At 42.8% G+C, this 15,956-nt stretch overlaps 1 protein-coding gene across 1 annotated transcript in view; it reads right to left on the bottom strand.

Moving 5' to 3' along the window:
• Positions 1-15,956, bottom strand: part of LDAH (lipid droplet associated hydrolase) — a 149,484-nt gene that overhangs the window by 107,945 nt on the left and 25,583 nt on the right. The window contains exon 3 of the mRNA XM_015410077.1: positions 13,319-13,453. Within this exon, the coding sequence (XP_015265563.1) occupies positions 13,319-13,453 (135 nt within the window). The remainder of the gene's footprint in view (positions 1-13,318; positions 13,454-15,956) is intronic.

Here is a 15,956-nt window from a genome sequence, read left to right as displayed (position 1 = left end):
AAGCAAAAACTTCTGCAGTTGCTAGCAGAATTTATATGTTTTACGATAACACTATATGTCATTATGTAAACACTGTTAGCTTGATTCAAAGACATTCTTCTGCTAAATGAAAGTAGTTATAAGACATTCAGCAAAACTATCAAAAGAATTAAACCGTTTACAGCAGCTAATTCTACATAGTAGCTGACTGGGGGCAAAATCAAAACCACCTTCAGTTCAGGTGCAGTTATCAGGATGTATGGAAAATGATCTTACCAGGGGTCATTTCGTAGAAAAAGAGCTAGGGGGACTCATTAGCATTAGCATATGCCACACCCCCTGACATCACCGGAAGTGTGTCCTCCCCACAGCCGGCGGCGACCTCCAGCGGGCACCAGCAGGGAGCTCCAGACCCCGCCCTCCCGCACCTCACCCGGGGGGATGGCGTCCCCCCGCGTCCCCCCCCAAATGACCCCTGGATCTTACAGACATACCATGTGAGATCAAAAAATAATGTACCGGATGCATTTGTAATGTTCACTGTTCGTTATGCACTGGACCAACAAATTCCAAGGCAAAGTTGGGTTTCCTCTGTTTTTTGATTCGATATGATTAGTTGCAGTTTCTGGTCCCTTTTGTCATTGGTGCTTTGAATTTGGTATCGAGATAGTTATTATACCTATTTAAAACATGCCAAAAGAAAAGGGGCAGAGGACTCAAATCAGGATAAGACTGAGGTACCATCAATGGGCCTGAAAGTGAATGACCTGACCGCACAGAGCTCAGAACTATTAGTTATGACATTTCTGAAGACCACACACAAGAGATGAAGGAAGCTGACAAATCAGGAAGTTACAGAACAGCTTGTCTGACCTCGGAAGGCTGAAGCAGTAGGGTTGCCAGCTCCAGGTTAGGAAATACTTGGAGATTTGTTGGGTGGAGCCTGAGGAGAGCAGGGTTTGGGGAGAGGTATAATGCCATAGAGTCCACCCTCCAAAGCAGCCATTTTCTCCAGGGCAACTGATCTGTCACCTGGAGATCAGTTGTAATAGCGGGAGATCTCCAGCCATCACCTAGATGTTGCAACCCTACTGAAGCAGACAGAGGCAGTGGTAGCCAGGGACTGATAGTGGAAGTGTTCCCCTTGTGCCCCATCACATATAAATATCATTACTATCCAAATCAGCCCATTCACCTGTGGGGTTAGCATACCACTAGAGTGCAAACCTGAACTACCCGTTGCTGGTCTCAGAGGGAAGCCATGTTGGTCTGCAGTAGAACGCCTTGATTTGAGTCCAGTAGCATCTTAGAGACAAACAAAAGATTCCGAGCTTTTGAGAGTCTAAGATCCTTTCATCAATCACAAGTAAAAATGGAGATCTCCGAGTCCTTCAATCCTACTCAAAAGTCTTTTTAGAGGAAGAGAAGAAGAAAAATAGGTTTTTACGCCCCACTTTTCTCTACCTTAAGGACTCAAAGCGGTTTACAATCACATTCCCTTCCTCTCCCCACAACAGGCACCTTGTGAAGGAGGTGGGGCTGAGTGAGTTCTGAGTGAACTGTGGCTGGCCCAAGGTCACCCAGCAGACTTTATGTGGAGGAGAAGGGAATCAAAACCGATTCTCCAAATCAGAGTTTGCCGCTCAACCATCACACCACACAGGCTCTCAGAAAGTGGCGTGCTGTAAAGAGTGTTTGTAAAGGATGCAAAAATACAATGGATATTGTAATGAGCTTGATTAGAGCACAGGGAAAACGTTTGGAGGCAGAAAATTAGCATCTGTAGTGAGATAAGTATCCTGTGTCCCTATTCAGGCCTGGGGTGGGGGTCCATTCACAAATTCAGAACACAGGATTCTTATCTCACTGTAGATGCTAATTTTTTCCGGCCCCGAGCATTTCTTCTTTGCTCTAATATGCATTGTACCTTTGCATCCTTTTCAAGCATTCTTTACAACGCCCCACCTTCTGACTAGGATAAAAGGACTCTGAGATCTCCAATTCTAATCTTGTCTTTTTTTAAAAATAATAATAATAATAATACATTTTATAATTGATCAAAAGATCACTTTTCATAGGAAACCCCCCCAGAGAATAATAATACATAGACCAACAATTATGCCACAATTGAAGTGAGCTAAAATACAAATATCACAGTTGGAGAGAGCAAAAATACTCCTGTCTAATGAAGGGTGCTTCGACGCGCAAAAACGTATACCCTGAACCTCTTGTTCATCTCTAAGGTGCTATGGGACTTGAATCTACCTGTTCTTGGGATGCCAACTCTGCATGTGATTGGGCCATTCATATGGTATGTTTTATACAAGATGCAAGTGTTTTAGCTGTGGCCACTGTCACACTGTCCCCCTCCCCCCCCCGCAAGTCTAAGTAAGGCATTCCCAGACTGGTGGTCATAAAGAGCAGAGTGTAGAGGGACTGCTGACACAGAAGCACACCATGATCCACTATGGTCCAAAAACTACCAACCAACAACAACAACAAATTCTCTAGCCAGGCACATAAGAGGTCTTCTTGCAGCTGAAACATACAGTATGTTTTGTCTTTGTCTACTAAAGCAGTTACAACCCCCAGTCCTTCAAAAATCACCTGGAATCTGTTCTGTGAATCATTGTTACATCCAGCTGAAAACAACAGGACTCGGTAGTGACTAAGAAGTACTATTGGCTCCATTCAAGTATATCTTACTCAACTAAGCGTGCAGAGGATTGCCAAAATATAAAATCAGGGAAATGTTAAAATTGTGCTTCTAGGTATACGTTTCTAAAGCAAGTACACAAAGGAAAGCATGCTGATCAAGAGCCTTCTCTTCAGGCTGAACTTTCAGGTTCCAAAATTGGATTGTTTTGTTTGGATTATGGAAAGGGCAGGCTAGCTCAATGCTCAGCCTTTGGTTTGAAACACTGGCCTGTATCCAAACACACATTCCAAACATTTAAGGGCATTCAAGTATTCTTAAAGACAGGGTGGTGATTTCCACTTATTGAGGCCTCCTATTGCAGCCCCTCACTTTGCCTTTCTGCTATTCCTGAGGGTTTACTACCCAATAAATTTGACCAATATGGTCTAAGGGCAATACTACAGGGGAAATTCTTCGGTCTACATATTGGCAACGAAAGCTTTGCATCAGTTTGTAGATCAACATGTAAAGTGAGAGGAGAGCCAGCTGTGCTGGGAGTTGACGGTGCCATAAAAGAATCGTGTCTCTAAGCATTTCTCATGTTTTTGTTGCTTAAAAGATTATTCATAAAAACAAAACAATGTCTCTGGGTTTAGTTTCACTTTTTAATGTAAGGCTTAGGCACAACATATAAACTAGCCCTTCTGTGAGCAGAAGGACACCTTTGATCCCAACCATGTACACTCAGTCATCATAGACTGATTATCTGAAAAAGGGCTTAATTCATATGAAGAAATGCAGACAAGGTTCGTTTAAAGAAACCAAGCCATGTGAATTCTAAGAGTTATTGTACAGCGCCGGTTTTAGAATCAATATTTAATTCCAGAATTAACTCGCACTTTGTTTCACGTTGCATTCTCAAATTCCAATAACCAGTCTTTGCTACTCTAAGAACATAAGAACATAAGAGATGCCAGTGTTGGATCACGCCAAAGGCCCATCCAGTCCAACACTCTGTATTGCACAGTGGCCAGAAATACCAGTGCCATTAGGAGGTCCACCAGTGGGGCCAGGACATTAGAAGCCCTCCCACTGTTGACCCCCCCAAGCACCAAGATGACAGAGCATCACTTGCCCCAGAGCCCCTATCTATACCTTGTGGCTAATAGCCACTGATGGACCTCTGCTCCATATGCTTATCTAATTCCCTTTTGAAGCCGTCCATGCTTGTAGCCGCCACCACTTCCTGTGGCAGTGAATTCCAAGTGTTAATCACTCTTTGGGTGAAGAAGTACTTCCTCTTATCCGTTCTAACCTGACCGCTCAGCAATTTCATGGAGTGCCCACGAGTTCTTGTATTGTGAGAAAGGGAGAAAAGTACCACTTTCTCTACCTGCTCTTTCCCATGCATAATCTTATAAACCTCAATCATGTCATCCCTCAGTCGTCTGTACCGATACTGATGATTTAGTGTGGATTTCTCCATGTGAGATCAATCACGTTGTGGTCAGAATGAACATGACTTTCAGTGATGTTGGTGGGGCATGTAGCTCCTGTGGCCAACGGCTCTGACCAGCTACTCATGGGTAAGAGTCCTGATGGATGTGCACAATACAGTTTTTAAAGGGTGTGTGTGTGTGTTTGTGTGTGTGTGTGTGAAGCCTATAATTTACAATGCCCAATTGGACAATGCTGACAGGAAGTGGATACAATACAAAATCTTCCCTTACAACACACAAAATTTCACTCCAACCATGTCACACTAGATGCATTCAAATATCTGTGCAATTTCAATCTTGTGATGTACCAAAAATTTGAAGGAAAAGACAAGTGTGACATTGAGATGATTACACTGAAGCTGCGTATGGTTTTGCAAAAGTAACTGAAGTTTTAGTTTTAAGGCACTGCTCAAGTTTAATATGTTGAGAAATATTAGCTTAAAAAAACCAGCCAAAGGAAAATGCAGCCCCATTTGTCACTCTGCTTTACTGGACCATAAAAAGAAATGTGCATTCAAACACACACAGCAACCAGTTTGTGGAATCTAGGTATGTCTCATTTAAACCAACACCCCATTTGCTCCCCATTAGCAATTCAATAAACGGCCACGCATTTAACATCTAGGAGTGTGCTAATTTACAGACATTCATTCCTCACCAGTAGTCTCTGTTTTGATAGCCAGGGCACTGTGCAGCAAACATATTTTTTAAAGTTTCTGATACGAAGTACTAACCTGTAATTTAAATAAACTCCCCCCTCCCAAGCCTAACATGCTCTTCAAAATCTTAACAGTAAGAGAGTAGATTGCTTCACACTCCTTCCCCCCACCCCAAGGAAAAAAAAAAGTGACCTGGATAATACAAGCCCCTCCAAACAGCGACATGCTAAAAAGAAATCTTACAAGCTTGCAAAAATAAATGAAGCGTGGGCAAGCTTTGGCTGCCTATTTTAAATTGGTGACAAGAGTTCGCTATGCCTTGATTAGGTTCTCTTGGGATGGATTAGATCTTGTCCACTCTTTATTTCTTTATAAGCCTACCCCCCTTTAAAATAAAAAATCAAAAATCAAAGCCTGCCAATAGCACACTTTAATCTTACGATGGAGTGACCCAAAAATCATAATACATTTGCAGTAATGGGCAACATTGCAGGATATAAATAAGCCAGTGTTTATGATACTATAAAAGAAGCCGTTCATAGGTAGAATCTGCAAAAACTGAGTCAAGTGAACTAACCATTAGGAAAACTTATGAGTCAACGTGTCAATATTGGGGCACTGCAAAGGAAAAAGCAACATTTAAAGATTCTGCTAGTGTTTACTCAGCACGTATAGATTGTTGGTCTTTTTAAAGCAAGATGACAGAGTGCTGGTAAGCCCCCTTTCTTCCTTGCCATCTTAAATACTTTCATATATGAGTGCATGAGTATGTGCACAGAGCTGCCTACAGATAGAAAAATACAGCTGTAATCTCATGTACAGCACTGTAACGTGCATTGTGTGGGCAATAACTTCCAAACAGCATGGAAAATGAGCACTGGCAAGAGGCCAGTTCTTAACATTGACTTGGGCCAGGTAGCAAGCCGAATATGTGTGCTGCACTTAAGCTGTTTGTAAGAGCAATCAAGGAAAGGACGCTAGACAGTTTTAAGAACACCAGAACTGAGCACAAAGATGGTCTAGTCTTGCCCTGCAATTCCCCAGCCAGTTACCATCCTAATTCCAACCTTCTGTTTTGTGCCAGTATGGTCAACAGGTGATCAACTGTATCTTCAGATGCATCTGTACAGATGTGGATTTTGAGTCCCTCCAATAAATTAGTGGGAGGGAAGGTGACATCATATAGCCCAATCTCATCAGATCTTGGACGCAATGCAGAGTTGGTACTTCAATGGGAAACCACAAAAGAAAACTCTGCAGAGGAAGGCAATGGCAAACCATCACTTGCCTTGAAAGCCCCTTGTTCAGGTTACTGTAAGTTGGTTGCAACTTGATGGCACATATGTATATATACTAAACGAATGAAATTTCACTATCTGTAGTGGTGGAACTGAACTACAGATTGATCACTCTTAAGACTGACAAGATAGATTTAATTGCAGAGGGGTAGCCAAAGGAAATATTTCTTTACACAGAGAGTGATTAAAATGTTGAATTCACTGCCAGAGGTTGTAGTGATGGCCACAGGCATATACAGCTTTAAAGGGGGATTAGACAGATTCATGGAGGATAGGTCAATCAGTGGCTACTAGGCATGGTGACTAAACGGAACCTCCACATTCAGAGGCAGTCAACCTCTGAATCTCAGTGCCAGGAGGCAACATTAGGAGAAGGCCTTGGCCTCTATGCCCTATTGTTGGCCCTCCAGAGGAACTGATTGGCCACTGTGTGAGACAGGACTAGATAGACCACTGGTCTGATCCAGCAGGGATCTTCTTGTGTTCCTGTGTTGTAGCAAAATAAAACAAAAGTCCAATGGCAACTTGAAGACTAACAACATTTACTGCAATACAAGCAATATAAGTAAGAGCTCACTTTGTCAGATATGTTAAGAGAATCATTTTGGGAATTGGTACAAAGAAAATTACAGAAGTGGGGGAGGAGGAACTGAGGCACAAAGAGGTTTGGTGTGAGTCCCCTCATAAATCTTTTAAGTGTAATTCCCTGTGTAAGGGGCTGGAACTGTTATTACACATAATGGATGATGAGAAAAGTCTCTCTTATTAAGACACATTCAACTCTATCACAATGTCATTAATTTTTCCTACATCCTTTTGGCGATCATGTTCTCATGAGATACCGCTATCAATTACGGGTCCTTACATGTTTTCATGAGGCCAATTTCAAATTGTTTTAAGACTAGGATGGAAAGTTATCTGCTTTTCTGAGCCGGGCCGCCAGCCAGGGGGGTCACCTTCCCAGTGGGGCGCCGGGAACCTGGAGGTGCAGTCCAGCCAGCGGATTTCGGCTGGAGGCGGAGAGGCGGGCTAGCAGGCAGCCCTGATGGAGGGAATATCACACACACACACGCTCCTTCAGTTGCTTTGCTTTGCTCCTCTTTTGCGGGCCCACAGGAAGGTAAGTTCTGCTTTCATTGCAGGGGCAAGGGGGGTGGCGGGGGGGAGGCTTTTGTGAAGATTTTAATTCCAGGCACACCTATTTTTATTGTCTTGTGTAGAAGAATTTGCTAGGTTGGCTGCCAGGATAAGAAACATGCACGGTAATATGTCTCTGTGTTGGATTTTGGTGGGTAGGTGTATGCTTTCGTGTGTTCAGACCATGATATCTTTTTTTCCCTGTTAATGATTTGGAATTTAAAGCTGTTCAGGCAGCCAATCAAGTGGACCCACCAAATAGTTGTACAATTTTGTTTTGTGTTTGCTGAATTTTTTCCCCTTTACTTGCCTTCATAATTTCAGAGGGTATGAACTTTTGAGAGTCAAAGCTCCCTTGCTTATACCCTGAAAATCTTGTTGGTCTCTGAGGTGCTACTGGACTCCTAACTGCTGCCTTTATAAATAATAATTCGGTGAGGAAAATATGGCTAGTCAAGGGAGCGTTTTAAAAACCCAAAATACAAAAACTGGGCATTTCTTGCCCTGAGGCCAACACAGTCCTCTTAATATTAGTTGTTTCTTGCCAAGAATCTCAGTTTGAGCATGATACCACTTTGATTCAGTGAGTGACTGGCTTGGGTTACCTGGGACTGGGAGGTCCATCTAGAAGAAGAAGAAGAGGAGATTGGATTTATACCCCGCCCTTCACTACCCAAAGGTGTCTCAGAGCGGCTTACAAACTCCTTTCCCTTCCCCTCCCCACAACAGACACCCTGTGAGGTAGGTGGGGCTGAGAGAACTCTTGACAGAAACTGCTCTTTTTCAAGAACAGCTCTTATCAGAACTACAGACATGAGAGATCAGTTCCCCTGGAGAAAACTGAAAATTTTGAAGGGGACTCACCCTATGGCATTAAACCCCCCTTTCGTTGCAAGCCTCTGACCCTCCGCAACTGCTGAGGTTTGTAACTGGGCAGTAGTGCCACTTTCCAAGGGAGTGCAGAGTTTGCATGGAGGAAAGTCTTCCTTATCTCCAGGCCCTGCCTGGAGGTTGGCAACCCTATAATTGGTGGGCGCACCGGGGGGGGGGGCAGCAGGCAGCCTCGCCTAGTGTACAAAATAAGCTGGGGCCGGCCCTGGCAGGGGGTGGGGGTGGAGGAGACTCCGTCTGTCGGGTTTAAGCAGCAGAAAGCCAGGAATTTAATCAGCGTCTGGGGAGAGGCAGGAGGGCAATGATTTCCCTACTCCTGATAACAATCATATTCTCACCTTTCTCCGAAAATGTGTGACTAGCCCAAAGTCACCTAGCAGGCTTCCATGGTATAATGGGGATTCAGACCTAGATCTCCTATGTTCTAGTTTGAAACTCTAACCACTATACAACATTGGCTTTCAATGGGTAGCTGCTGTTATACAGAAACAAGCAGCCAGTTCTGGGTGAGTAATGCGAGAGGTCTGATGGCTGCTGGTGGACCTGAGCCTGAATAGTCCTCTCTCAGAGGCCAAAATAGTCCTGGAAAGGGTAGTGTTGTCGACTTCAATGTAGTGGCTGGAGATCTCCCACTATTACAACTGATCTCCAGGCGATGGAGATCATTTCACCTGGAGAAAGTGGCCACTTTGGAAGGTGGTCTCCAGTGTTCCTTCTAAGCTGAGTTAGTGTGAGCTAGCTCACAATTTTTTAGCCTCCAGCTTATACATGTTTTACTTAGGATTGCCAAGTAAAAATATCCTACCGGCGGGGGAGCCTCGGCGGGCTCCGAGAGCTGTCCTTCGATGCGCACGCGTGGCACCAGCACATCACCAGAAGTGATGCGCGACATCGATCACGTTGAAGGCGTGGCCCCGATTGTCGGAGGGAAAACCATAGAGTTTTCCCTCCGACGATCGGGGCCACGCCCCCAACTTGATTGATGTGGTTGCATCACCTCTGGTGATGCAGCTGCGCTTCGGGGGGCGGAGTTCCCCCCGAGGCCCGATTCCGCGGCAGCGGAAATCGGGCCTCCGAAGCGGGGGTTTACCCGCCCCCACTTGACAGCCCTAGTTTTACTTAGCTCAGAAAGGATGGCTCCAGAGCAAACTAACTTATGCAGTAGTCAACTCGCTCGCTCACAACTTTACTGCCAGTAGCTCACAAAGTAGAATTTTTGTTCACAAGACTCCACAGCTTAGACGGAGCATTGTCTCTATGGCATTATACCCCATTGAAGTCCTTCCCCTCCCCAAATGCTGCCCTCTGCAGGCTCCACCCCCCCCCCAAATCCCCAGGTATTTCCCAACCCAGAGTTGGCAACCCTACGGAAAGGGCCTTGTCCCCTTCCTACTTTTTGGCCACAAAAAACAAAGACTACGATACTGGCAATACTGTTTTAGTTGCTTGGCAACCCCACAATGGCCACTTAAAGGGTATTGTTGCTTAAATCTACAGATGCTGCTTGTATTTGGAGAGGGGCTAATTCTCCAAAGGAATTTTTTTTTTTTTTTAGACTTTAGGTTTCTTTTGCAAATCCGGGGCTTTTGTAGAAAGATCTGTTCTGTCTTGTCCGTTCATGGCTCCACTTTCCGGATTTAATTGTCTACAGTTTTGTCCATGTTGAGAATTAGATATATTGATAGGATTGTAGTCTACTGCATTATCTTGGCTTTGCTTCCTTGTTTTATAAATGTGTAATCCATTTGCAGCATTGTTTACAGAATGCCATTTCTTAAACTTCTTACCATTCATTGCCTTCAAATTTCATAATTCTAGTCCTACTGCGTTGTTCACTTGATGTCTTATACTGTCTAACTGCATTTTTATATTTTGTAATCAACCTTGAATCTCAGCAAGAAAAGCAGATTAGAAATAATTATTATTCTGGGACACATTTTAAATAAGAATAGCATCCCTGGTTTTAGATTGTGCTCTTGTTTTAAATATTTAACACTTTACTACTTTGTTGACCTTGAACATAGGTTTTACAGAAAGGTATAACTATTCTAAAATCGAATAAGCTACTTCTTATATAAAATACTGGTCTATTTCCATTCTAATGTTTCCACTCTCAACTTTATTGAGGTCTTTAAAATCCATCAATCCTACCTACAGAAGTTCAAAAGATTCTCTGAAGAATTTTTCCCTCAACAGCAATTTTTGCAGAGCTGATGTTAATATAAAAGGATAGAAATACACCAAACTTTTAAGACAAAAACTACGTGAAAACCTTGCCTGGAGTCATCTTATTTCCTCCCCCATCAAAGCTTCCAACAGCATACCATGGTTTTCTGAACACAATGGGGTCACGGGCTTACAAATTGTCAAGTTCTACTCCTAGTTTGAAGCCTATGAGATTTTCTCTTCTTCGTAGTGTTTTTTCTTCTTCTTAGCGTTAATGTTTGCCTTAGAGTCTGACATTTGACCACAATAATTAGCAGCAATTTGACTAAAATACCAAGGGGCCTCAGGTTTCATTTTCAGCCCTGAAACCACAGAAGGCAAGCAATGGGGAATGTACATGAGTGCTGGTGCTCAAAAGGCTTAAAAATTAAAAATGCAAAAGTTGGTGATAAAATATGTTAAGAGCAAATAGTTAGGCTCAGGTTCTAAAAATCCAGTTCAAATACATGTCTTGGGGCCTGTGTCTTGGACAGTGTCTGCAATTCTGTGGAAATGGCAAATCAGCAATGGACCTCACAACAGTTCTCTCGGTAGTTTCCCAGTCAAAATAATTGCCACTGCAGCAGTAAACAGAGCAAGATTTTTGGGGTGCTGAGAATCATGGAACATATTGAATTCATTGTTCCATACAGGCTTCTTGTGAGAGTCTGCCTTTGTTTGGATGTGGGATCCAATGAGTGTGCTGCAGCATAAAACCTACATACAGACATCTGGCTAGGAAACAGGCAAGAAGACATCAAAGCATGTTTTCATTCCTAAATCTGCATATGTAGCAAGCTTTTCTCAACTCCCCTTTCTCATCTGATGAAGTGAGCTGTGATTGATGAAAGCTTATGCAAGAATGAATTTGGGCATTTCAACTATTCATAAAAGGTTTATAAGGTATATAATGAACATATAGGATGAAAAATGTAAGACTTTTCATTATGAGGTCAAAGAAACTGAAAAAGGAAAATCACATGATTGTAACCCCCTATATATGTTGTTTGTTTGTATGTTTATTTACGTTTATGAAATTTTAAAAATCTGAAAAAAAAGAAGAAAGAATGAATTTGGGCAGACTTTAATGTGTTACTGGACTCCGTGTTTTATTTTGCTACTATGGACTAACATGGCTACACATCTGCAATTTCCAGTGTTATATCATTGTTTTAAGAAGGACTCTATGTTCCTTACCTTTGAGACATCAAGTACTGTCATCATTAGAGTGGTTACTGAATTTTGACTGTATTCTATAGTTTTCTTTTGTATTAATTTGATAGGCAGGTTCCCTTGTACCATCCAAGTCTCAGGACTGATCTACACATTAAGAGTCTAGTGGGCCAGTGTTCTTGGGACTATACCTTTTGGACTACAGGACAGAGCATTGCATGTTTTAATACCTGTTGGTTTTAGTTTTAAAACTGTTGCTTTTAAATGTTGCATTTTATGCATCTTATGAGTCACTCTGGGGACTCTGATCAAGCAAACTTCAAATATTATCTGTCACCCAAGAAAACATGAATGTCATGTGTAGGTCCTTGTGTCTTCTCTTGCTTTATACACTATTATAATGTTGTCCAAGACATCAAAGGTGAGGTGCATCCTCAAATAAGCATTTTCCCCAAATGGACTGCCTTATTTGCATCTACTTCAATGCATATTGGTGTCAATATGGTAGAACTGTGTAGCTGCTCATAATGATGCAAACGCTAAGGGGAACAGAACAGTTACTAAAGAGCCAGGAGCAACTGCAGTTACCATCTTATGGACCATGCTATGTTGTTTCATAACGAAATGTAACTTCAGCTCTCAGAAGTTCCCAAGATGGAACAATTCCATTCTTGGCTGCATTTAGATGTCACAAAACAACATTGTGAGCAAACCTGAAATCCTCAGCCTCAGGCCTTTTTCTGTCCTATGTAACCATAATTGAAGACCGCATGGATCAGAAAATCTTGAACGCCTGTTAACTGTCCAGCTTCTGCTAAACACCTATTAGTTCAAGCCACTTCATATGGAGGAAAATACAAATATTATAAAACTAGGAAAAGGGTCCATTGTGGAAATAAATACAACGGCCTCTAGAAAGAGGCTCTGGGCGGGTGCCCTGGCCTTAGACACTCAGTGTCAATGTGCTGTGGCGACATCAGCAGGGTATAATGACACTGAGTCCACCATTTTCTCCAGAGGAACTGATCTCTGCTACCTAAAGAACAGTTGTAATTTTGAGTGATCTCCAGCCCTCACCTAGAGATTGGCAACAATGGTTCCCCAGAAGGGAATGGTTGGTTTGGAGGGTGGAGTCTATGGCTTTGTACCTGTCCAAGGTCCCACGCCTCCTGAAACTTCACCCTCTCCAGGCGCCATCCCTCACATCTCCAGGAATTTCCCACCTGGAGTTGGCAACCCTATCTCCTTCCCAGCCAATCATCAACCTACCTTTATTTTCTCCTCACTCTTCAGCTTTCCACCCCCCACACACCTGCAGCCTCTCCCATGCTCTGAAGCCCTGACTGCTACGTCACATTGGCTGTCATACGGGGGCCACCTCAGCAGCATATAAGGATACAGAGCCCACCATTTTCTCCAGGGGAACTGATCTCTGCCATCTGGAAAGCAGTTGCAATTCTGAGTGATCTCCAGCCCTCACCTGGAGATTGGACACATTTTACCTCAGAACAGCAAACTGTTTAGAATGTTAGAGGCAAAAGCCAATCAAGTTGCATATGCAAACGACCTCTGTGTTCCGAGGCAAAGGCCAATGAGGCTGCATATGCAAATAACCTCTGTGTTCTGACTGGCTATGAGGGGAAGAGGAACAGCAAACTGTTTAGAATGTTGGAGGCGAGACTCAAGCAATGCAGCCAGTGGATAGGGACAGATTCTGAGTGACACACCAGGGTGCCAACCAATTCCGGAGCATGTGGAATGTTCTAGAGAAGTGCCACCACCATTCAGCTTTTATATATAAGGGAGATGGCAGCATGTTAACAAGTTAATTCATATTACCTTCCACAATTTCCATGTCATGAGGGACTCTACAGTGTCCTGCATGACTTACAACCCAAACTGGATACTGCCGATTTAGGCCACAATACAAAGCTTGAATGAATGTCCAATAATAGCCAGTGAATCCTGGATTACCTGAAAAAGAAAAGGAAAATGTATTAAGGATGCTGAAAATAACGAGAACTATTGCAGTTGAGAGACTACAAAATCAGAATTAACTTTGCATCCCATTAATATTATTTGTAACCAGCCCATAAAGTTGACATGTGGCTGATTTAGATTCCCCGACACACATCCCATTCCCAGCAAAGTCAGTAAAAATATTTTTAAAACAAATTCCTTACTGCTAGAATACCATTTATTCTTAAGACCACTCTAGCCCAAAATATATTTAGAGGCCAAAGAAGATATTGCAAATGGTTGTACAGACGTCCAGCAAAAGGTTTGGAATTCATGTAATACAGGAAAAGTTTATCTTTCAGCAACATGGAAGATCAAAGTAGCTATTTGAAGATATAACCCATTTTGTCCACTCTAAGATGTGCTTGTATTTTAGTTTTTCGAAATACAATGCATTAAGGTGCTTCATCAGCAAGACATTGGGTTTACTGCAAACAAATATATACTTTTCCTAATAATGGTTTACATCATCTTAAAGAGTTGCCCTTACTTTTTACATTCTTGACCCCTTTGAAAGCACCATAGAACGCTGTCAAAGCTTTAATACATTTTCACCTCTCAGCATTAATTCCATTGGAGAGCACATGGAGTATTACTTTGCTTCAATCACCAACTGAACAGTGAAAGTAAGAAGTGTTTATATAACCTTCCTCAAGCTTTGTGTTCAATGCTAGCTTATAGCCCCGTGACTAATGCTTTTCCGAGACAAAAAGAGACTTCATCCTTGATAAGTGGAGTCACTACCTGAGATTTACTTCAGACAGGAAAAAAAAGAGATAAGATCACCAAAAACAGACCTAGGAAAGACCCAGGGGAACAGAGAGCGTATCCTTCTCATAAGCATCTGCTCAGGAAAGAGATAATCTTATATATAGATCAGTTGTAACTACTGCCAATGTCAAAAAATGCCTTAAAGGGGTAGAAATAAGAGACACTGCCATGAACAAACATCTGAATGAAGGAGACAATAATGGCAGAGAGAGAGAGAGAGAGAGAGAGAGAGAGAGAGAGAGATCACCACCACACAAAAACACTGTCAGAAAATTATATCATGGCTTACTACATTTCTAATATCAGTTTGCGGACAACAAAATTCACACATCAGAAGTAGATGCATTACCACTGACAGGACTGGACCTCTGGGATGGGGTCCAGGGCCTCAGACACCCTGGCTCTGCAGAGGCCTCCAAGGGCTCATCCCCTTCTTTCTTTAGTCTCCACTTTCTTTCCCTCAGTGCCTCCCCAGAAGTATAGTTCATATAACACCTGATACTAACAATTCTGGGAATGAAAGAATCCAGCATGTACTGGGAGTGGAAACAGAGAATATAGGTGGATGACACGGCAACAGTTTCCCCTCCCCTTGGCCGTCAGTGCACTGCCGCCACCCCCTCCCCCCATCAACAGAAATGACAAATTAGAGTGAGATGGAGGTGGGAATTATTTGGCTCAGAATTGCCATCTGAGCAAGACAGAAATTTGGCAGATGGGAAAGGCCATCATGTACTCTGAGCCAAAGGAACTTCCATCAGCCATCTCTCAAATTAGGCAGATATAATGATGAAAGGTGGGACATAAAATTGTTCAGACCAAAGTCTAAAGGTATCTAATTGTACCACTGAATGGATGTGTGGTAGAAAAAGTCTCCTCACTGCTTGGCAGGTGGGTACCAAGCAACCCACTAATCCAGGACAGTGATCAGAGCAACAAAATACTATTCCTGTGCCTGGTTCTGGAGGACTAGAATAACAGCCTACCGTTTAGAACTGCACACCCATGGAGTTTTAATTGCTACGTACAGGTGGGAAATAGTCTGAAAGCACAAAGATGTCTTTCCCCTGACATAATAATTAATTGATCTTAGGCAATGTGTTACACTAAAATATGCTATACATGACTTTTTTTAAATGACTGCACATTTACATGAATGTTCATCATTTTACTTAGCCTTGCAGCAGCACCAAGTTACCTGCTTGGTATGAAGAGTACTGTTATTTATGTACTGTTTATTTAGATTATTTATATTCCACCTTTTGGCTCAGTCAGGGCCACCAAGGAAGCTAACAACCAAAAACGGAGTAGTATAAAAACACATCATAAAACAAATTAAAAACAGTTCCAGTTTTGGTGATTTGAGCCTCGGACACGTCCCATCGAGCTCTTGATGGAGGCGTGCCAAGAAGCGACAGACAGGAGGGGTCCTGGCCAGTAGGGGACTCCCAGCCGGGGTGCAGAGGAGAACCTCTCCCAAGGCAACGGCTGAGGGATTGAGGCTCCCCCTACCCCAAGAGGTCCTGCCGCCACAGAGCCATTTTGGTGACAAGAGTTTGCTGCTGGACAAGCAGACAAGTGAACAAGCATGATTATTCTACTACTATGACTCAAATATGAAAACAGTGAGTTAAGCGATCCCCTACATAAGTGTTTATATCTCCAAAACCAATGGCTTTAACTTACA

This window comes from Gekko japonicus, unplaced genomic scaffold, assembly GCF_001447785.1.
Source record: "Gekko japonicus isolate JY-2015 unplaced genomic scaffold, Gekko_japonicus_V1.1 scaffold400, whole genome shotgun sequence".
Classification (NCBI taxonomy): domain Eukaryota; kingdom Metazoa; phylum Chordata; class Lepidosauria; order Squamata; family Gekkonidae; genus Gekko; species Gekko japonicus.
The sequence above is the reverse complement of the archived record's forward strand: the minus strand, read 5'-3'. Positions and strand labels throughout refer to the sequence as shown.